A 23,679-nucleotide genomic window follows, 5' to 3' on the forward strand; every position below is an offset into this window, starting at 1 on the left:
GACAGAATCAATAGATGAACATAAACATTTATCAAATAGGCAAAAACAGCTTCAAGTGCTCGTAAATAATAAATTCCGGGGGCAAGGTGCAGTCTGAACAGCTGATGGGGACCTCATTCCAACTATTGAACCAGGACAGAAAGCAGTGAGCCATCGCCGGTCGTGGACCCGACTGCTGCTCACTGTAATGTGATGTATTACAGTTCAGAGTCTTTTTGGTGTGTATAATTAATTGTTCGGAGAAACTCCAGAAATAAAACAACGGACATTAATGGGAGCTGAGTGCGTCTCCGGAGCTCCCGTGACCTCTGTTTTTTCTACCTCATTGAAATTGATGCAGGCTCAAATAAAGACCTTACCTTTCCAACATTCCTGAACTGGCCATGTGGAAAATCCGACAGAAAGCCAGATGCACTGATTCAGTGTGGGCTGCCGGAGCAGGTGTGTTGAATCTAGTCTCTTTTCTCTTTTACTATATTTCATTCCATTTTTTTTGCCACTCGCTCCCAGCTGCTATCGCCTGCAGTGTCGGTCGTGACTTTTTAATTCACTTTTTTTTATTTCCAGTTTCATTACATGCATGTTCTCAGACATTACGTATTATAGCTTCGGCTGATTTTTCTTTGAAGTGACGTTTCCGCGTGTAAGCGTGTTTATGGTCGACCGTCTCATGGAAACTTGTAAGTGCAGCTTTCAAGGAGGTGCCAACTTCTCCTTTATTGGCTGCCTACATTTTTGATATGAGTTTTTTTTTTGCTCCATTGCTCATGGACTTTTTTGGACTCTTGTCAAGCCTCTGTTGAGCAAATGTCAGGGTGCTTATGGGATGTGGTGTTCGTTTTGTTCCTTTAAAAAAAAAAAAAAGGTCTCATTAGGAAAGACCACGTTTTTTTATTAGACTTATGGATTGATTTTAAAAAGAGCTCATACGTACGGTGGCCCTGAAGTGCAAATCACGTCGGAATGGGAAAAACATGACGGCAAATAAAGAAACACAATGGCATTTCTTTTATCCGCCGCGGTGTTTCTTTATTTGCTGTTATGTTTGTAGTATTGCCATTGTGTTTTATAATTTGCCTTTTTTTTTTTTTTTTTTTCTTTTTGTGTTTTCCCATTTCTCATTATGATTTGCACCTCAGGGCCACCGTAGATAAAATTGTTCTCCACCTGTATTGTATTGTATTGTATTGAATGACAATATGAACATTCGTGCCATGAAGAGGATTAACCTCCACCATGGATGACCGCAGCTAAAGTGCAAACATACTGCTCCGCTTATAATCAACAACGGCACACAGACGCCTTTTATAACCGACATTCACTATATGACAGTATAGAAAACATATTTCAGCTGAGCCGTGACACTTCCTGTGTGACGGAAACAAAGTGCCCACTTCAAAGCCGTCAGAGCCAATAGGGTGTCTCTCCGTCTGTGATGTTTTACTCCTGCGGCGACGGGAAGTCAACATGAATGGCCGCACAGCATCACTGCCGGGGGAGCGGAGGACGAGGAGAAAGAGGGTGACACTGTGGCCCGACAGGGCTTCACTGTAGCACGCAGTCGCTCGGCGGATCTGTCTTTTGTATGTGTCACACGAGAGCTCGGACGCTTCTACTTCCTCGTTTGGCACCGACACTGAGAAAATCTTGACTGGAGTCATTTTACCCATCGATGTGATGGGCCTGAATGGCCTTTCGTGGTTCACACTGAGTCTGTGTGCGGCCACTGACCGCGTACAGTCTGGGAATATAACCAATCGTCATGGATCGTCTGTGTACTGTGGCCGTTCGACAGCCGGTTTTATGTTTTGGTGATCGTTGACGTGACTTTTGCTTATTGGGGATTCAATGGAGTTACGTTATTACAATATTTGTCAAAGAAACTACTGAAATACAAACAAAAAGAGATATTTCTCTTCACACCTTGTCTTGCATTACCCTTCATTGGGTTTATCTTATGAAAATAGTTCAATGGAATGGAATGACTTCATCTTCTCTATCTTTCAGCAGGGATACGTGGGCTGTTTTGTTTTTTTTTGTTTCCAATTCAACAAAATCCGAATTTGTGAGTGTCACAAAACGTATGATTTGGATTGTTTGACGGCCACGCCGGGAGCACTTTCTCTCTGCAAGAACCGGGTCTGGTGTGAGTTGTCTCTATGGTGAATGTCTTTAACTGAGGGAAAAATATGTGCTGCTTTTGGGAGATTTAAAGGAGGTTTTCAAATGCCTACAGAGAAGAGGAAAGCGGCAGCAGTGTCTTGAGGCAAATGTAAAAAAAAAAAAGAGATACTCAGTAAACACACTCTCTCGTCTGTGCCTTACAGCCATAAGCATGACAGTAATTGTATACTTGTGCAAACAGACAACATATGGTCAGACAAAGGACAAGTACACACTACACACACACACACACACGTACACAAGAGGCCAAGGCGAACCTCCTCCAAACAGTGACCCTGCAGGACTCCATCTACATTTCAAACACGCAGACGATCATCAGGGGAGGCGGTTTTTCACTATATCACCTGCGTCCATCTTATTGACCCGGGGGGTCGTCTGTTGTGGAAGGAAGAGACGTCAGGGTTCAGCCGGTGAGGAGCAAATCCGGGGTTTAGGAGCTGGTGCCATTCATGCATTTATCTCCAGCGTCAAATCTTTAATACACGCTTGAAAAGGGATGCAAAAGGAATCTAAGGTTCCCTGATTATTTTGTCAATGGAAAGAATTATTACTTTTTTCCTGGCAGCGCGGATAAATTTGTGGGTTTTTTTATGTAAAATGTAATTGCTGTTCCTTATTAAGTCATTTAGAGCTGATGCTCAAATCGCTTTACACCTTGTTGACACATTTCAGACCATGGTTACATAAAAATTATTTTAATACATGGATCACATGCAGATTGTAAGTCTTATAATAACTAAAACAATATTTTTAAAAAAGCCAAAACAGACTTTTGCAATGAAGAAAGTTATGCAAATCATTATGGACTTTCACATAACTACAAAGATTGATTAGACATGTTCATGCGTTTTTTGATCAAACTTTATTAGTAAGTTAATTGTTGGTCGTAAAAAAAAATTTATTTTAGATTAACTTCAAAATGTCAATCTTCTGTCTCCTACTTTGCAAAATGTAGAAACAGAATGCAAAATATGCATTGTTAGCGTCTCGCCTTTGACACAGATGCAGATGTTCCTTCCAGGCTCCACTTAGGGATTAGGCCAAAGAATGTGAAGATAAAAAATGATGAAGATGAAAAATACTGCCGGCCTTTCCGATTCCTTCCAAACTGTGGGTGGGAACGGAGGGAGGATGAGCGGCTACCAATGTACAACTGGTTGCTCGGTCTGTGGTATAGAGGCAGAAAGAGACTGAGGGCTGAGTGGCAGGACGGGGGGGGAGAAGGGTAAGAGCAGGGGGGGGGCGGGGGGGGTGCTACAGACCTCTGGCTATCGGGACTGGTAGGAGGAGAAGAGGGTGGGAAGAGTGAGTTTAAAGGGGAGGAGAGGGGCTGGCATGAGAGAGAAGGCGCACACATGCCGACAGCTCGGATGTGAAGGGGAAAGGCAGGAAGAGCAGAGATCCTGGCGGCTCGCTCAGGACGGAGGGTGGATGTTTGCCAAGTGAGGGAGGCCCACGGGAAACGCTGTGACTGTGGTGTCACAGTAAGGCCCCTGCTAAGGTAAGGTGGCAACTTTCAGCAAGGCGATTACGAGGACACTGGCATGTTTAGATGTGTAGGATTTGTTTCTATGAACCCAGCTTGGCACGGAGACATTGATTGGCGAATGCAAAGAAAAAAGAAGAAGGAATGGCCGCAGAGCAAGAGAGGGTGTCACGCTGTGTGAAAGCCAGAGGGGACGTACAAGTGCACAAGTCTTGTGATCGGTGTTGGAAGATGAAAAGGTCACTTCTTCTCGGAGTCGCTGTGTTTTTGTGCATGTGCACATCACTGCTGACTGATTCTGTGTGTGTGTGTGTGTGTGTGTGTGTGTGTGTGTGTTCTCATGCTGCAAACACTCATGAGATAAGAGACACACAGACAGACAGACAGACAGACAGACATCCTCTCTGTGCCAGACGCCTGCAGTGGCCAGTGAATGAGCATCCTTGTAGCGCGAGTCTTCTCGTTACCGTCCCTCAGGCCACGTTCTGCCGCTCCTCTGTTCTACATTCATTCTTCAACAAGCCGCCATTATGCTGCCCATACGGTCATGGCTGCAGCGCAGTCCATGTGGATTTGAATGGGACGAGGGGCGGCGACCTTTTATAGATGAACTTATTTTTGCCCGCATTTCATTTCGTTCTTATCGAGTTCGGTATTTTGAGGGTGGAAAAATGTCAACCACAGGAAGTCATTTCGTAAATTTCTGATAACTAACAGTTGTCAGGCAAATATAGTGGAGTAAAAAATTACATATAATTATTTAACAAAAAATGATCTTGATTAATCAAGTAATTAACAAATCATTACAGTGCCAGAGTGTGTGTCAAATTTACACACACACACACACACACACACACACACACACACACACACACACACACACGCACACTCACAAAACAAAACTGCTGTAGCACTGGATACTAAATATACTGTAACAGCGGTCAGGAGTGTTTCAAGGCAATAGGGACCTGCCCCTATCAAGTAGCACATGATACCAAACCACATCATTCCAATCTTCAGTCTTTTGCTTTATTATCAAAATAATAAAAAGGTGCATACTGTGCATGTACATAAATAAATACTTCAGTAGTATCTATGTGTCAATCATCATCCCAGGCACATGCACTTAGACATTCTACTTTTCAACCAAATTTCAAAAAATTACAAAGCTTTTGGCAGATAGCGAGCGGCGTGGGGATCATGGAGTTGTAGCAGTCTCGTGTACATATCCAAACATAGAATTTAAGGGGGCTTCTATCATAATTTTCATTGCTGTGGACTCAAATAATCAGCGGTTCTCGGGGGGGGGGGGGCATCTCATCTCATCTCAGGGCCCCAGGCAATGGCTTGCTTTGCCTACCCTGTTGCAACACACCCGGCAGCAGTGGCCGCAGGTTCACTACAGCTGCTGACGTGAGGACAAAGTGATCAACCACTGTGGCCATTTCTCCAGTCTGGTTTGAGACGGAAGGGGACAGGGGAAGACAATGACAGCAGCCTGGTCAGAGGATATGTTTCTATTTGCATGCGTACACCACTCCACCACCACCACCACCCCCTCCCTTTTCCGAGGAACAATGCTGAATAGAGGATTGCCTGATGTCATCCGACTTTGCTGCCGCTGATCTGACACAAATCATAAATCCTTTTTTCTCCCCCAGTTCCTTCCCTGAACTGATGTAGTCTCCGTCAATCCCGTGTCACTGAAATCGGGCTCATGGACAGATCCGGTTTCAGAGGATTTCTTCAAATGTAGCCCGCATCCATCGGTGACCAATTCCCACAACTCCTTTCCCTTGGGGGGACAAAGGTCGTTTCACATCCACTTCCTGTGGCTGAGTCAAGTTTTTCAGTCTGAGCGATCCATCAATGCATTCTCTTGGTGAAGTCACAGACAAAGGACGGGTCTTGAGTCGAGCATTACCACTTCTCTTTTGTCGTGTGCAGTGGCTGCAGAAATACAATGGCTGCATTTACTGTTGTGTAAGACCCTCGAGAACGAATACAGAGTGACAATCAACCGGACCTAATGTATGCTGTTGCCATCACGTCATTTGGTAGAAATATCTTTTACGGTTGCATTTTCTTCTTGACACATTTAGTCACTGGCTCTACTGTAACAAGAAAAAGTGTCAAAAACACTTTTCACCCTCTTTTTCCCCCACCACCCGTCAAATGTCTCACTCCCTCGACCAGTTGAGGGCGACTTCACACAATTGCATGTGTGACTGTTATCAGGTCTGCACAGACTTGACAGCCCACCCTGCAACTGCGGATTTGGTAAATGGACTTTTTACATTGGACTTCGCTGATTCTTTATAACATGTCCAGTGCATTACAATACTTCATGTTGCAGATACATATTTGCCAGATGGAACCGGGGGAAAAGCACAGGTAGCACAGCTAAAACCTTAATACACAATCTTAGGGTGGGGGGGACTCACTTATTTCAATAAAGTGAATCCAGGTTTGTAAAACTAATCAACTGAGCAAGTTTTAAAGGAGGAGACGTTGATGGAGATTGATGAGAATGGGCAAAGAATTGTGTTGAGACACTTGGGTGACTGCAGAAGCTCGGCACAAAGGTCCTGAAGCGATGCAACAACTCATCCATTGATAGAAAATGAATTGACATCTAGTTCCAACTTCCATGTGAGACTTTGCTTCTACAATGTCTTGGGTCCGTGGGCTGTTTTTGGTCAAAACAAGCAACGTGAAAACATTGTCTTTGGCTCTCCAGATGTTTTATCCACCAAATAATTTATCAGGTGTCGAAAAAAAGGTGTTGCCGGTGCTTCCGTGTGCGCAGTGGACACGTGTCAATGTTCACCCTTGACTTTGCTTTGTTCCTCCTCAGATGTCATGGCGTCCGACCTACCGAAGCTCCAAGTTTCGAAATGTCTACGGAAAAGTAGCCAACCGGGAGCACTGCTTCGACGGCGTCCCCATCACCAAGAACGTCCACGACAACCACTTCTGTGCCGTCAACTCCAAGTTCGTCGCAGTGGTCACCGAGAGTGCCGGCGGCGGCTCGTTCATGGTCATACCTGTGGCCCAGGTAACCGGGGCCCTTGTTCTCTTGATCCGCCGTCTGTTGCGATGTCAACCATTGACGGGGTCCTTCCCTTTCTGTAGACTGCTGGGGTTGTTTTCCTACTGTACACTTCGCGGAGGCAACAAAGCATCAACATACATGAAGACGTAAAACGAAATAAAAGCAAAAAAACTAACAAACAGAGAAATCACACATAGGCTAAGGCCTGGGTAAATGGGTCTTGAGCTGAAAATCAAACCGAGGGAAAACAACTGTGAGGACACACACAATATCAAAAATTATGAGACTAAAAGGTTTCTTACAGAGGATTTCATTTTTCAAGGCAAGAGACCCAAGACCATCCACTACATTGAGTCGGAGGCCTGAAGGGTTTAGAGTTTAAATGATATTGATGATATTCCATGATAAGTGCCCTATTGTTATTATTAACAATGTCTCACAGTGAGTCAAAGCGTTTCACTGTAGGATTTAATGTAATGTAACATACGTCCTTTTAGGTTATAGACGTCATTGTTTTGTTCCCTGTAGCTTTATAAGTTACTGTGGTTTCCGCCACTTCACACGGTGGTAAAATATGAAGTTGGATTTTCCACATAAACACAGCACAGACCGACCTGCTTGTTGCAAAGCACGCCCGTCCTAAAAGTGCAATGTTGCCAACAGGAGCACATGACGGCAGAGTGGTGATGCTCATAAGTACAGGAGAGCACTGTTTGTATCGGAAAGTGTGAAGTTCTGTTTTTATATCATCGTAGGAAAGGGGGGATGTTTTTTCCTTCTCACTTCGTCGCATTCAGCTCATACATTCAGATTCACTGCTTCTGCTGAATCCGTCACTAGACCATATACTGTAGATTTAGATATTTGGTTCATAAGAAGAAGATATGACTTGTATAATGAGTTGCTTATTTTAGATGCATTGCAGATGCATCACTGGAAAGTGTTGTTGGGTTTTTTTCCTGCATTTAACTGAAAACTTCCCATTTGTTTTGTGGTACTGATTCTTGGTTTGATATCTAATGTAGTCTGAAACAAATTCTAAATTTTGTCACTTTTTTTTTGTCATTTTGTCAGTAATAATAATGCAGCAGTATGAATATTAGTTGCATTTCCAAAGGCTCTGATGTGCTGAGCATGTTGCTCCCCTCTGTAGACGACACGTTAGGTCTCAGAAGCCACAAAGTGCTTTGCCTCTTTAAGAGAGACTCTGCCAAAGTACTTGAAAAGCTCTCGGCTGCTGAGCAGCGTCCAGTTTGTCTTTTTATCAGGCAGCAGAAGTGTCCAGTCAGCCTGAAGCTGAGAGCGGCCTCGGCCGTTTTTTACTGTACATCGTCATGAGCTGTGGTTTTCGCTCGTGGAAAAAAAGACAGACCACTGGCTGTGTGTGTGTGTGTGTGTGTGTGTGTGTGTGTGTGTGTGTGTGTGTTCTACGATTTAGGCATTAAGGTAGTTGGTGTGAAATGCTCAATCATGTCAAGCATTTTACATTCGTCAAGGAGGTTATGTTTTCATCATCATTTGTGTGTTTTAAACTTCTTCTTTTTTTTATAATATATCTTCAAAGATTTCCAAGGAAGCAAAACATTGAATTTGATGATAAAGACCTGGCATGTACTTCAGGGAACTGATATCTATGATTGTGTGCAATTTGGTGCTGCGTGATTGAATTGAAGGGGACTGTTCTAATTTTATATTTCATAATTTGCTTCAGAGCTTCCATGCTCCATCATTCTCTGTCTTATCATTCATACACAGAGCAACAGCGTACATAATATGCGTCTATTTAACTTCCTGTGAGACTGAGATATGCCTTTAAAAACTGGTGAGACTTTTAGGACGGGCTGTAACTTTTCTACCATCTCTATAACAAACAGTGTCACTGCCATCAAAACCAAATGCGGGCAGACAAGTTGTCTGGGGCTCTTTGTTTTCAAAACTCACCATGGTTGGAGCTTGACTTTCGAAGGAACAGTCACACAGCGTCAAAGAAACAAACGGAGATGGTCCAGTTGGCTGGATTCAGATGAAATTTAATAGTCTAATTGTAATCCCCAAAATATGTTTATGTGGTATAATATGATTTATTTATACAGGGCTAAATGAGGACAAAGAAAGAAATGTTATGTCTTGAGGACAGATGTAATGAAGACATTAGTCAGTACAGTAAATATGAAGGAAAAAAAGGTCAAAGTAGTTTTAGTTCTCACTTTATTTTCGGTGGTAATTTTCTGTATAGCGCAGGCAAATGAAAACTTAATTTCGAGTTTAACACTTCTGTTTAATGACATATTTTGATTATAGGGTATCATTATCTTACTATATATTTACAGTATCTCATAATTCACATGCCATTTTTCCATGCTGCGTAATGACAACCCATCCAAAGATCATAACTTCTTCGAGGCATGCAAGGCAAAGTATTGCACTCGTGCATTTCCCGGGGTTCCTGCTGACTGGACGAGTTCAGAGATGTACTGTATCATATTCAGCAGCAGCAGCAGCACAGACGACGGCTCCTGTGGGACGATGCCGCGCTGCTGCTTCATGCAGCATCATCAGGTCAAAAAGAGCAAAGCCACAAACTGAAGTGCTCCCTGACATAAGACAGTTACAAAATAAAGATGAACAATAAGAAACATATTCACTTTTATTTTATGGCCCTTCACGGTGGCCTCACGTGAGACTCCAAAATGTTGCATTCTTGACAGCAACACACAGAAGAGGCGGTCAATTGTTGTGGTGTTAAAGTTCACATTATTGGTCAGCTTCACATACGCAGAAAGGAATTTGCTGAGGTGCTGCGTACCAGGCACATTATTCTAAATGTAAAAATGTGCTTCTGTATTAAAAGGAGTTTAGCAATCAAGTGAGGATTACAGTACTTCTCTCGTAGACTTCTATAGAAATGGAGATCTTTGTGCAACCCGTGGAGGTCCTCCCCTGGTTATTTGAGAGACTACAGGTTCCAGGCACTTCCTCATTGGCTTCACTTTTCAGACTCAAAGTCCACATCCACCCAGATTTTTGGTGTATTTTCAAACACGGTTGGAAACATCAGCAATATATGAGATCCAGAATCTCTCGTCAGTTTTCCGAGGAACTCTTACACGGGCGGAGTTTCAAAAATGAGCTCCTCCTCATCATTAGATACACAAATAAATAGCTATATCTAATGGCGAGGTATGAGCACGGCAGGCAATGTTGTGATGGGAGGCGGCGAGACGGCCATATGGTTCGCGCCCGCACACTGTCGCTGTACCGCTGGCACCACCTGGCACGAAGCCCGGCCCAGAAAATGACACACAAGGTCACAAACACTCCGTCGTCACCTCGGGGAGACGGAGAGCGGTGGGTGTGGTGCTGCAGCGTCTACTGCTGCTACTGTACATTAGGAGTTACTACTATCGCCATGTGTTGTACAATGATGTGGTACAGAATAACAACATTTTCATAAGTCATTTTTCCAGCTAAAATATCATGACATCTTTGGGGATTCCCTGCTGTTCTTTGATTTATTTTTTTTTGTATGATCATAATCAAACATCTTCACATCAGATATAAACTGCTCCTTTTGTACCTTGTGATATTGTGAGGGGCTTTTTTTTCTTTCTATTTTCTGATATTTTTATAAACCAAACCAATGAATCGACAATGAAAACAATTATCAGTTGCAGCACTTTTTTTTCTGCAAGCTAATATTTCATGCCTTTAACCTACAACACGTTTCAGCTTTTTTTTGGTTTACCAGCAGGACTGAATGTATCGTATGACAGACTGTATATCAGAAGGACATTTCCAACGCATGGCAGACAAAGCTCATATTCATATTCACGAATGTGACTCCTCTGCAGTGTTGCCACCATTTAAGTTGAACTGTCCATGTGAACACCGTAAACAAGGTTCTACTGCACAGTGACCACAGCATCCGACTCTCCAAACACTGCAGCCAGGGCAGATATGTATATGTATATGTGTATATGCATAAGTGTATAAAGCACCAGGAGCATTACATGCGTGACAAATCACCGAATATTCAATTCGTCTTAATTATCGGACGTGACGCGGCATTCCACGGACGAAATTAAATAACTCGTTTCGCCAAAATGAGATTAGTTCCTCGGCTCCTCCTGCGCCGTAATTCCATCATCGTGCCGCGTCGAGGGGCCACAGGACGGGGAGCCGACGTTATGTGACCAAAGCGTGAATCTTCTGAGCGTCCGCTGCTCGAGGAGGTCGTCGCCGCAGAGCAGCAGAGTGTGAGGATGTACTGTGAGGTCACGACGGGTCAACTGGGGGGGGGGGGGGGGTCGTGAGCAGGAACCGCGCGGTGCCTCTGCAGCGTCCGGCGCCTGGCCAGCACATCTGTGTGTCCCCCCAGCGGAGCTCGTCTGTCAGGGAACGAGCCGCGGAGAGACGACGGCGGCTCTAATGTCGGTTGGCGTCGATGGTGTCCCTGCCGGTCGTCCGGATAAACGTCACTCTGAGGTGGACACGAAGCAAAGTAGGCACTAAGAGATGTGAAACTCAGGCCGTGCGGGGACTTTGTGTTATTCGTCGAATGCTGCCGCCATGATTTCTGACGTCCCTGTAGAAAGCTCACGGGCCCCGAGCCCCGTGGTTTCCAGCAGACTCCGCTCCGTCGCAGGTAATTAGCTCCACCTAACTGAGGAGTCCCGCGGAGCCAGAGTTATTAAAGGTTTCGAGGCCGAGTTCGCGGCCTCCCAGTCACTGGGACATTCGTTTACAGAAAGAGCTTGTCCTTTCCTATAAGCCAAAATACGTACGTGGGTTCAGGTATGAGAGCGTTTCTCTTTCCAACGTGGAAGGAACAAGAGAGCGATGTGGAAGAGCTTTCACTGTTTCTATCTCTCACGTCCTCTCCAAGAAACTCCGTTATAGCTTCTCTTCTTACAGTGTATACAATGAAATGTATATGAATATAGGGTATGACGTGTCTGAGTTGGCTCTGTTTGTGCAGGATTGTCTGTGTCCCACTGGTCCTTGTTTTCTCTCCTCTCATATTCTCACAGTTTTGTTTTGGCATAAACAGATTTTCTCTGGCTTTGGCATCTGCACCTTGTTCTTAAAGACGTAGGGATCTTATTTATAAAGCTCTCGTATGTATTGTCATATTGTTGCTGACATACATTGTAGTCATTTTCACATCTGTAGGTGTTAGTAGCAACTTAATATTGATCAGTATTGGTGAATACTACCTGATAAGTAGATCTATACCATTCACATACGTTCAGATTTCTTCTGACCCCGAGACCTACCGAGGCTGCATGCTTGTATATTTCACCACTTTTCCTCCCGCTGCTATGATAGTAGTAATAATAGAAGTCTTCATTGTCATTGTACATGAGAACACACAACGACATTTGGAGAGCTCTTCTGTTTAGTGACAGACAGTAAAGCAGTGCAAAATTGTTTGTTTTTTTAAAAAAGACAAAAGACATCTCACATTCGGGGCATAAGATTTAAAGAAAAAATGAGAAATGCACATTCCTGGGGTGGGAGGGGGGGCACTGATAAAATGAGGTAGCAAAGTGCCAATGATAAGATGAAATGGGTTGGGTTTTAAGTTTGGGAGAGGACGGAAAGTGTAGGGAGCAGGTTGAAAATCCATTTATTTCCTTCTCTGTATGTCGCCGATACATTTTGAAGGCTCTCCTGAAAATAGTAAGTGATTCAATATTGATAAAAGGAGAGTTTGCTAAAAGGCTCGGTGATGCATCTGAGGTGAATCTGCGGAGGTTCAGTGAGGACAGAGCATGTGGACACACACACACACACACACACACACACACAGAGAGGATTTCACTGAGGCACGGACAGACGCTCCCAAACAAATCTATGTGGGAATAGGAAGTAGAAAGAGAAAGAGGTCAGTGGATTGAAGTCATCAAACATTCATGACGTCACGACAGACTTCACAGGTTTCTGTCGTCTGGTTGTTGTGAGCCACAGCGCCCCTCTGTGGACTCTGCGGGTTATTGCAATAACAACGAGGCCTTGACTCAGGACGCCCCTGTGCAATAACCAGGTCTGTGTTGTTTTGTTGTGCTCGGGATGGATGGAGTTCCCCCACTGATGTGATTTCACTTGGATTACGTTGCGTTAGTTTGTTCCTGTTCGCATCACTGCATGAGCCGAGAATATTTCTGTCTCACCATCCGTAATGATCTGAACAGATGAAATGCAGATCTGATAATAGCTCTTGTCGTTTTCATCACCGCTTATTAGGTTTCATAAAAAAATGATCATGTTCTATCACTGCAGTGGATTTTCTCTTGTGCCACATGCTGTTTAACGACAGCTGCAATTTTATACATACATAATTTACTCTGCTCTATTGTCACTAGCGTTAATTTGTTATCTATTATTTAGTGTTTAGCACGACAGACAACAGACCTTAAAGGGTTTGTTTTTTTGTTGGTTTGTTTCTTTGCTAATTCGTTTCTCCATCCTCAGCAGGTCAGCTCAACAGTTAATCTCATCCAATATGCACAAATGTAACACTTCCATCTATATTTCAAGATCAACAGTGACATTTGTCTTCCGACAAGAAAACACCCACAGCAGCGTTGCAATATTTACCACCATCGTCTTTGACGCAGCTTTATTTTTTCTCTTCTTAATTTCACTCTGTTATGTATTTGATTCAAATCATTCTGTTCAAGCAATTCTTCGCGCTGCCTCACGCGATGCGCCGGAGAAATCAATCCGATGTGCTGAGATCTGGAGGATGTGGTCTTCGAGCAGTGACTCACAGTTTCTCTGTCGTGTTGACTGTATAAAGTAAACAGTGAAATATGAGTTTGAGATTGTAATATTTTCTTATTTCTTCCACCTACATGCCTGAAAAAATCAAATGCATAATAATGTTTTACCTCTGTCGCTCTGTTTCAGTCTGGTCGTCTGGATTCTCATTACTCCAAAGTGTGCGGCCACCAAGGCAACGTGCTGGACATCAAGTGGAACCCTTTCTTTGAAAACATCATCGCGTCCTGCTCCGAGGACACATCGGCAAGTGATCCCCAGCTATAATTAACTAATACGTTTTGTTTTTTTCGAGTGTCAAGGTCTCGATGCCTTTGGCAGAAACTGTATCGGTGAAAACCCTGAGCCTGTCGACGGCCTCGGGGGCCCAGAGGGCAAACAGGTCGTCAGTTCATTACAGTCGTGAGGGTCTCTGATTCAGAGAGTCTGTGATTGGATTATGGCTCTGGTGGCCGCTCTGGTCGATGTCGCTGTTACGGGTCAGTGGCCCTGGAAAACGGCGAGTGACAGATGTGAAATGCCTTTGAGCAAGGCAGTAATCTGCTCGCCGTTCAGTGACTGACTACATAAGAAGACATCCGACACAAAATCTAATCTCATCACTATCACTCACTTGTTACATGAGCAACCCCCCCCCAGCACATGCACCTGATAGATTCCTGTAGAGCCACGTTAGCAGTGTCCTGTGTCGTACTTCCACTCGATGAAGGATAATCCTCCTCTGGGCCGAACACAAGCCTCTGGCCATAGCTGTAATCCATGCTAATCCCTACTGCAATGGGCTGCGTTGATAGCGTGTGGCGTCTTTGATCAGAGAGATGTGTTGCTGTGCCGCACTGATTGTGGTGTAATCGTAATGACTCGAGAAAAACTTAGCATTTGGACTAGAGCCCGACTGATATGGATTTTTTGGGATTAGGGTGTACAAGGTTCCCGATTTATCGGCTGATATATATATATATATATATATATATATATATATATATATATATATATGTATGTATGTATGTATGATTCTAAGATGTCGTTATCAAACCTTTATGAAAAAGAAACTTTATCATCGTCAAGTCAAACTTTATAATCAATTCTGCAATATGTGCCAGACATACAGAAGAATCCAAATTGCGTTTATCTCCGACCCACGGTGCAATAAGTATAAAAAAAAAGAGATATAATAGATAAGTAATATATACAATAATTACATTTTGAAATAGTGTAAAAGTAGTGCAAAACCAAACGGAAAAGAAAACTAAAGAAAATGAATATGTGCAATATACAGGAAACTAAATGAATTGAAATGTGAAGTGCCGACTAATATAATGACTGTAAAAGGCACTGATGAAGTGAAAACCAAATAAATTGGAGTTAAATTAAGAAAAAAACATTTGTTGTACCTTAGATGTAAACGAAACGCACATTTAAAGGCTCATGTCAGGTGGCCGATAATATCGGTCGGGCTCTAAACATATCGGCCGATACCGATATGTCTGTGAAATATCGGCCAATATTATCGGACGGCCCATATTTCGGTCAGGGCTCTAGTTTGGCGCCCCCCCCCCCGGCCAAACAAGTGTTCATCTGTATTCGGTTTGTGTTTGTGCACGTGTCAGGTGCGAGTATGGGAGATCCCAGAGGGCGGCCTGAGGCGCAACATGACGGAGGCGGTGCTGGAGCTGTACGGCCACAGCCGACGGGTGGGACTGATCGAGTGGCACCCCACCAGCAGCGGCGTCCTCTTCAGCGCCGGCTACGACTACAAGGTGCGACACAGTAAATAAATGGAGCAGCCGCACCGTGATTTCATCTGCAGGAAATGTGGGTGGGATGTGGGCGAGTTCTCCCTCTTCGATGTTTTGTCGGTGTGTGTTTATTGAATGAGTCGTCACAGAACTGGCTTCTTTCATTATGAAAGTATCTTTGTGTGATATGCCGTTGTGTGAGAGGATCTACAGATAATGAATCCAACAATTTTTGTTGGTCAATAATTTGTTTAGAGCTGCAACGGTTAATCGTTTGGCCAACTATTTTGATGATCGATTCGTCGGTTCAAGTAGTTTTTATGGGGAAAAAAGTCTAAATTCTCTGATTTCAGCTTCTTAAATGTAAATATGTTCTGGTTTCTTTGCTCCTCTATGACTTATGAACTAAATATCTTTGGTGTGTGGACAAAACAAAACATCATGTTGGGGTTTTGGGAAACAATCAACATTTTTTCACTTTTCTATGACATTTTAAACAACCAAAACATAATCGACAGACTAATCGATTATGAAAATAATCGTTAGTTGCAGCCTTAAACTTGTTTACAAAATGTCTGCTGGTTCTGTCTTTACCTTTCTGCAACCTTTATCATTGTAAACGTAATATTTCTAACCTTACATTTAAAATGATGAAATACGATACCTTTGTATATGCTTTTGAGAGTGAATATGTGTAGATTAACAGATCATCAAGACACTGACAAATCCATTGCTAATGAAAGTAACCATGTTGTTGCCTTGTGTTAATATTAGTAATTTCCAAAGATCACACATGGAATATTTAGAAGTCAGTCTCACTTCACCTCGGATGTCAGCAGAGATTTAGTGTTCCATGTGTAAGTAGTGGCACATCTGAACCAAGTCACGATCACACACAACCTCACAACACGATCACACACACACACCAGCTGATTCAAGGGCCGCAGGCCGATCCGACGGCTCCCGCCCAAAAAGTCACATTCTCTCTCCCGTCGCCTGCGTCAGATCCTGATCTGGAACCTGGAGATCGGCGAGCCTGTGAAAATGATCGACTGTCACACCGACGTCATCCTCAGCATGTCCTTCAACACGGACGGCAGTCTGCTGGCCACCAGCTGCAAAGACAAGAAGCTGCGAGTCATCGAGCCTCGCTCCGGCAGGGTCCTGCAGGTCAGAGGGAGGGGGCTGGAGTTTTACTGGAGTCTGTCAGAGCTCAGAACATTTTCTTTTTATTGTTTTTTTTTTTGCTGTATGACATGAGGGAGTGATCTATTCATTGTAATTTACTCCTACTGAACCTCTCATTCACCACAGGAATTTAAAATCATAGTGGTCATATTTTAGTGGTTGGCAAGTGCACTACATGAGCAAAAGTATGTGGACCCCCCCCCCCCCCCCCACCCCCTTTGTGTACTTCTGAACAGTTTTTCATTGGTAAGGCCAGTCACCTTTGCATTGGAAGAAAAATGTTACTCCTTACAATGATGTTCACACAATAGTTTTTGTCAAAGCTTAAAACTTTAAGCCCCTATTTTTATTTTACAAATAATACCACAATAGAAGCAGGTGTCCATAAGTCCGTGAGGATGAACTCTCCTGGCCTGCCACAAAGTCCTGACCGCAACCCCCCTCAACACGTCTGAGGAAAATAGTCATTATAATAATGAAATATCAGTGGCCAAACTCATTAATGCTTAATACATTTCTACAGACCTCCGGTGGCAATGCCCAATGTTTTGGGATGAGATTATTCAACAGTCACATGTAGTGTAATATTAAAGGGCAATTTTTATATATTCTGAAATGTGAACAGACTTCAGTTATTGGCTTACAGAGCGGCAATGGAAAGATAGAAGTGCCATTAAAATGACCACTTAATTAAATAAATAAAGCCAAAATTTTCATTATATTAGATCCAAGCTTATAGAATGGCTTTGAGATTTTCACTGCTAAATAACACAAAGACTGGTCTTCAACCAGCAGGAAAAGAAAAAAAAAGGGGACAATCATGGAAAAGTTCAATTCCTGAAATACAGATTTACATTCAGAGATTTCAAAGCAGCAATATTGTTCCATTGTGCAAGAAGGAAATGAGATGTAATTACACTCATGCTGGTGTGCAACACTCTCCGACTAAAGCTTCACTGTGTCTTTGCACGCTGATCCACCAGCAAGCCAGCTGTAAGAACCACCGTGTGAACCGAGTGGTGTTCCTGGGCAACTTGAAGCGGCTCATCACCACAGGGGTTTCCCGCTGGAACACCCGGCAGATCGCTCTCTGGGATCAGGTCAGACGACACCGCCATATGGCTCCTGCCTATAAGGCCAGAAGTGGGTGGAGCAAGTGTGTGTGTTTAACTCTGTGTGTGTGTGTGTTTGTGTGTGTGTGTGTGTGTGTGTGTGTGTGTGTGTGTGTGTGTGTGTGTGTGTGTGTGTCTGTGTGTGTGTGTGTGTGTGTGTGTGTGTGAATGTGTGTGTGTGTGTGTGTGTGTGTGTGTGTGTGTGTGTGTGTGTGTGTGTGTGCGCCTGTGCCTGTGCGTGCGGCTCTCCCCAGGAGGATTTGTCCATGCCAATCGTGGAGGAGGATATCGACGGCCTCTCAGGACTCTTGTTTCCCTTCTACGACGCCGACACCCACATGTTGTACCTGGCAGGCAAGGTTAGACCCCCCCCCCCCCCCCCCCCCCCCCCCCCCCCCCCCCCGTTCTGTGCCACGACCCTGGCTTCACTTTTCTACTGCACTATAACGTTTCCCAGATTTAAATGTTGGGTACCATGTAACGAGAGGTCATATTTTTGATTGACACTTTTAGGACGGCCAAGAAGGTCGGAGATTCAGCCCTTTAAAATGAACAGAATGTGCAGAAGAATTTATTTTTCACCTTTTATGACATGCTCAGGCACTGTTTGACAACTACAGAAGACGTAACTGTACAACTTGTTTTTAAGAGTTAAGGGGGCTATAAGAGTTTTACTTCCTTCTTCGTCTGCAGTACATTTCCTCAATTCAATGGGCAAAATATTAAAAGAAGCAAAACCCGAAACAGCATAGTTGTGCTTTGGGAATCGGAGCACGACACACGACTGTGATATTACTTGGAGCATTAATATATATATATATATTTTGAAGAAACACCTCAGAGGACCCTACTTCTTTCCCTCTGGTGCTTTGACAGGGCGACGGCAACATCCGTTACTTCGAGATCACCACAGAGAAGCCGTACATCCAATACCTAATGGAGTTCAGGTCCCCGGCCCCTCAGAAAGGACTGGGTGAGTCCCTCGTTGATCAGCCACATGCATGACCCCGTGTGCAGAGAGCACACGGGGTCATCCCGCGCCTTTTCGTTCCTGTGTGCAGGCGTGATGCCGAAGCACGGGCTGGACGTGGCCGCCTGCGAGGTGTTTCGCTTCTACAAGCTCGTCACCCTGAAGGGTTTGATCGAGCCCGTTTCGATGATTGTGCCGAGGAGGGTGAGTGGAAGTCAGATAATGGCATCGATGGATTCTGCTCCGTTACTCATCATTTCTTTTAATGTATATGTTAAAGAATTTTCTCAACCTCTTTTGGACTTGCAGTAGTGCGGCAGGTGATGAGCATGATGCACCTACTGTGATTGAAGTAGCTCATAAAGAGCTTAGAGCAAGTGAGGACAATTCATCTGCAAAAGTAAAATAGAGAAACAAGAGGCCAGCAAGTGAGAAAGTTGATCACTGCTGTGGATAAAAAAAATCTCTTCAGACTCAGGCAGAGAGGTTACACAATGTTCTGCCTGGAGACCAATAAATCTTGTTGAAGACTTTTATAGACCTTTTCCTCCCCTGGCTTTTAGAGAATCAACTTTGCCAAATGTAATTGATTAAAAAACAGAAATGCTTGTGATGTTTCCTCGCCTACAGTCGGACACGTACCAGGAGGACATCTACCCCATGACAGCGGGGACAGAACCTGCGCTGTCCGCCGGCGAATGGCTGAGCGGCATCAATAGAGGTGAACAACACTTTTGACTGCACGCACACTGGATTGGCTAATATATGTATATATACATATATATATATATATATATATATATATATATATATATATATATGTATATTTCCAGAAGCCCCTTTTTACCTTATACAAGCATACGGTTTATGTTGTTGCCAACATGCTGAACGTGATGTTCTTTTAACCTTTTAACACCTTATACAACTTAAACTTTCCCTCTGACTTTTTATTTTAATTAAATTACAACATCAGCCAATAGAGCATGACGTCCATTTCATCTCCTCACCTCAGTTTCTTATGGTCGGCAGCTTTTTTCCAACAACTACACAAGGCAACATAATACAGTAAGTCAGTGAAAAACAAAGAAAATAGAAATAAATATCACATAAATACGGTGGCGCATACTTATTATAAAAATATGAATTCTTATTATTCATGTTTTTTTTGAAGATCTTTTAATAATTGAGACCGAACTTCATAAAATTCTTGATAATAATTCATCCTTGTGATTAAAGATTCAAATTAAAGACTCAGTATTAATGAGGTCATTCATTTTAACCAATCAGAAAAAAATCGTCCTCGCTGTTTCTTCCAACTGAGAACAAGTCGTGAAGTGTGAGGAAAAGTCCAAACTCTGGTTTGGATGTGGCTGTTGGAAGGAGAGACGTGCCTCCTCTGACAAACACAGACCAGCCTCCAATACGTCTCACTTCTTGTTTCCAGAAAGAAGAAAACAAAATGAAGAAAAGAACCTGCTCCTGTTTGACACCTCAGACTTTGATTTGTCATCCCTGAGTCCGCACTAACAGGCCTCTCACTGTTTGCTCAAGACGGTCTTTGCTCCTTCTGTACGAAACAGACCCGGTGTTGATGTCCCTGAAGGACGGCTACCAGCGGCCCAACCAGTTGGTGTTCAAGGCCCCGGTGAAGGAGAAGAAGAGCGTGGTGGTGAACGGCATCGACCTGCTGGAGAACGTTCCGCCCAGGACGGAGAACGAGGTCGGTGGAGAACTAACGATGTCATAACTCCACTCTACTCTATTACAAACTTGCCAGACAAAAGTAATGAGGGAAATGGTTTCAAAGACTCTAAATGAGTTTGGAAATGACAAATATCAAATAAAAAGCAAATCGCATGACGATTTCATGGCACTGACTTTTGACAAAAGTCTAAGTTATCCTCAAAAGTCAAAAAGGTCTTTCAAAAGTTCTTGATACTCGTGGATCATGTTTTTCTTTTTTTACTAAACCTCAAATTCTCAAGATCCCTTTAGTAGCGGTTCTGCAGCTTTTGAGCATATCATGGATACTGCGTGCTGTTAAATAAAAATAATGTTTTTATGAAATATATTAGTGTGATATGATCCAACAAAGCCACTGAATTGAGGCGGTGCTTCGTCAATTAACATACCGGTTTTAAAAATACAGAACAAAGTCGACACAGTCGGTGCAGGCCTCACACGGGCTGTGGGCTGTGATACTTTTAATATTAAGCTTTCCTCTGTCTTTTCAAGCTTGTATTGATTGATATTGTATATCCCCCCCCCCCCTCTCTCCTCGCCAAGCTCCTGCGGATGTTCTTCCGGCAGCAGGACGAGCTGCGGCGGCTGAAGGAGGAGCTGACCACCAAGGACGTGCGGATACGCCAACTGGAGCTGGAGCTCAACAACCTGAAGAACGTTAGCCCCAACAACGTCTGACCTCTCGAACCCCCCTGGACTGGCAAAGCTGCCGCCTTTGCCCCCCCCCCTTCAAAATCTGACCTCCGACAAACTCCTGAGCCCTCCCGCGCACCCTGCTTTTTTTGATATGTCACATTATATCGTTACTTCATTCCTGCTGCCCCCCCCCCCCGCACAGTGCACACCATGATATGATTCCTATTCTAATCTGGTGCCATTGCTGGAATATAGTGATAGTGAGAAATATGAGAGGAGGCAGTGTTCGTCCATTTGCCGCCCTCGACGTGAAATCAAATGATGGGGAAAGTTTGAGATCCAATCAATCTGTTTTTACAAAAATCTATATTCTTGATCTAACATACGTTGAGTGTTATGATCGGCTATTGCATATTTTTTGGGTCCGACCGCCTCACTATGCCTTTTTTCCGTCCAGGCTAAAACTGGAGGAAATCGAAAAGACCCGTCACTGGCTCCTATCTTTCCTCCCTGAGGCCTTAGACCCTGCTGCAGACGCAGTCCGCAGCGAGCCGCCACATCCTCTCAAAAATGGCTGACGTGAAGTAGCCGTTGCACCGAGCGGACGAGAGCGGCGCGCGGAGACGCGGATGGTCGTTTTTCAACGCGGCCGCTTTTTCCTCCCAGTGCGTCTTCGCTCCCGCCGCCTGTAAATGTTACCGCCCCGTCTCTGTCATCCAGGCGCATCCGAGGAGCGGCGGGGTTCCTTCACTCTCGGGGTTTGTCTTCTTTGGTGAGAATGGTGGGAGAGCAGCTCAGGGAGACACGGATCCCAGAGGTGGTGGACCTGCATAACTGCCCAAGTGTCGTCTGGGGGGAAGCTCCGCAGGCCGCCGTTGGGTTGGTTTTTTTTCTTAGGGCTAATTTCGAAGGCGATAATGTATATTTGCTTCTATTTATTTGTCACATTTGACCTATTTTCAGCTAACAACGTGTACATTTGTTAATCCCATTGTTTTTGTACGACGTGGCTGCGCAAGTGATGAATGTGACGCTCGATAAGATTTGTTGCTGAATGTTTGCGGCAGAATTGTTGCAGGGTTTGTGCGAAACTGTACCTCGAATGGCATAAATAACTTTGAGACGAGGTGTGAAAATATACTCTTGCCTACTCCTAACAGTACAGAGAGAAGAGACTGTAACGATAGCCATCTCTTTACATTTACTCCAAAGTACATTACTATTACTGAGACATGTTTACCGTAGATGTGTAGTTTGACTCTAGAGACTCTCCTCCTCCCGCCTGTGTCATCAGCAGACGTCAGATAAATTGTGTTTGAACGATATTGTTTTACCATCATTTTTTAAATTTTATTCAAGAGAAGTAGGCGCCGGATTAATATTCCATTGATTCCACTCCATCATTACAGCCGGGTTCAAGCAGGTACCAAGATGATTCGGCTTAAACATGCCGAGTGTCTTTTAAGGGGAAAAAATTAAGTAATTAATAATTATTAAAAATATTTTTTTCCTTTTGTGTTTCATGAATAGAGTCAAAATGTTGAGAATAAAGTTGAAAATCAACTCCTTCGGTCCATCAAATCCGGATAAAGAAGAGACCGGGAGCTGTGCGAGATAATGTGGTTCCATCTTAGCGACTTCGTACCGTTTCACTTACTGAACACACAGTTTTAAGCACAATCTCTTAAAAGCCCGCTGCGATTACCACCCTGTGTTTGTGTCCTTGTTAGTAAAACTGTTTCTCAAGAACAGTTTCACCAGTTCGTCTGCACAAGGCATTTCGGAAAGCCAGTCATATGTGCTAGCGTGAGTAGTTTGAGACTTCAATCTGGATATTTCAATTTTATTCTTGACATTTTGACATTATTTTGGAAATACAAAATGGGGGGGAAAAAGTAATCTCCATCATCTCATTTTGTTTCTCTTAAGCCTGGGCCTAATACTCTTCTGTAGTCTTTTAACGCAAGCCACGTTCAGCGTGCTCCTGCTGGACACAGAAAAGGGAAAACACATTAATGCGTTAATGTGTTTTAAAGTGAAAGACAATTGGGAAGTGAGAGGGATGAGCTGCAGTGGAAGACGGTGAAGTCGCAGCTGGAGTTGCACCGAGGACTGAAATCCACCACTTGACTGCTTGTTTATGAGAAGGTCGCATAATAAGGTTTGATGGATTAAAGCATTTAACATGACTGAAAGTACATTTGTACAAAATGTTGAATGGCATGTTGGGCTTTGACAAACTAGTGTTACAGTGACACTACCTCCAAAATTTGTTTGGCACTGAACCTGAAGTAAAAACCTGACACAGAATCACTTCTCATGCTACTGGATGGGTCTTTTTTTTCCATTAAAACTGGAATATGCTTCTCCGTGTTTCTGTACAAGGACCACACACACACTCCGAGGCGTATATAAAAAGGGATTTATTGAAGTGAATGGGAGGGAAAAAGAAACAGAATTTGGCTGATGACAGTGGATTTTAACAGAGTGAAGAATCACTGAGGTAGGCCCAATTTGACCGTCGCGTATTCTGTTGAAAACAAAGTCCGAATAACTGACGTGTTTTCCAGAGTCTGTCACTTTGAAACGATACATCTTTTTAAATGCACATATGTTGCGGTTGGAAAAACCTCCATTTATATAATCAATTACTTCTCTACACTACCACCACAAAGTCAAACATTGCCACCTGCGTGTCACATGAAAAGAGCATGGAAAAGCAAGAATGAGTTCCGATGTCGAACATGTCTCTTGGTGGAAAGATTATGCATACAAAGGTTATC

General features: G+C 43.6%; 1 protein-coding gene across 7 annotated transcripts in view; it reads left to right on the forward strand.

Annotated features, from left to right (window-relative positions):
* coro2ba (coronin, actin binding protein, 2Ba) overlaps positions 1–23,206 on the forward strand; it is a 45,499-nt gene extending 22,293 nt beyond the window's left edge. For 2 of the 7 annotated variants that reach the window (XM_035627709.2, XM_035627710.2), the window contains exons 3-13: positions 6,528–6,728; positions 13,638–13,754; positions 15,119–15,268; positions 16,253–16,417; positions 17,419–17,535; positions 17,802–17,906; positions 18,424–18,520; positions 18,609–18,721; positions 19,148–19,238; positions 20,098–20,237; positions 20,804–23,206. In XM_035627709.2, the coding sequence (XP_035483602.1) occupies positions 6,528–6,728; positions 13,638–13,754; positions 15,119–15,268; positions 16,253–16,417; positions 17,419–17,535; positions 17,802–17,906; positions 18,424–18,520; positions 18,609–18,721; positions 19,148–19,238; positions 20,098–20,237; positions 20,804–20,938 (1,431 nt within the window). In that variant the 3' untranslated portion in view covers positions 20,939–23,206. Of the gene's footprint in view, positions 1–1,501; positions 1,522–2,122; positions 2,147–3,481; positions 3,686–4,574; positions 5,951–6,527; positions 6,729–13,637; positions 13,755–15,118; positions 15,269–16,252; positions 16,418–17,418; positions 17,536–17,801; positions 17,907–18,423; positions 18,521–18,608; positions 18,722–19,147; positions 19,239–20,097; positions 20,238–20,803 lie in introns of those variants that run through there. The other 5 variants (XM_047331451.1, XM_035627708.2, XM_035627713.2 and 2 more) reach the window with 5 other exon arrangements.
* The last annotated feature ends 473 nt before the right edge of the window (positions 23,207–23,679 follow it).

Source organism: Scophthalmus maximus, chromosome 4 (assembly GCF_022379125.1).
Source record: "Scophthalmus maximus strain ysfricsl-2021 chromosome 4, ASM2237912v1, whole genome shotgun sequence".
Classification (NCBI taxonomy): domain Eukaryota; kingdom Metazoa; phylum Chordata; class Actinopteri; order Pleuronectiformes; family Scophthalmidae; genus Scophthalmus; species Scophthalmus maximus.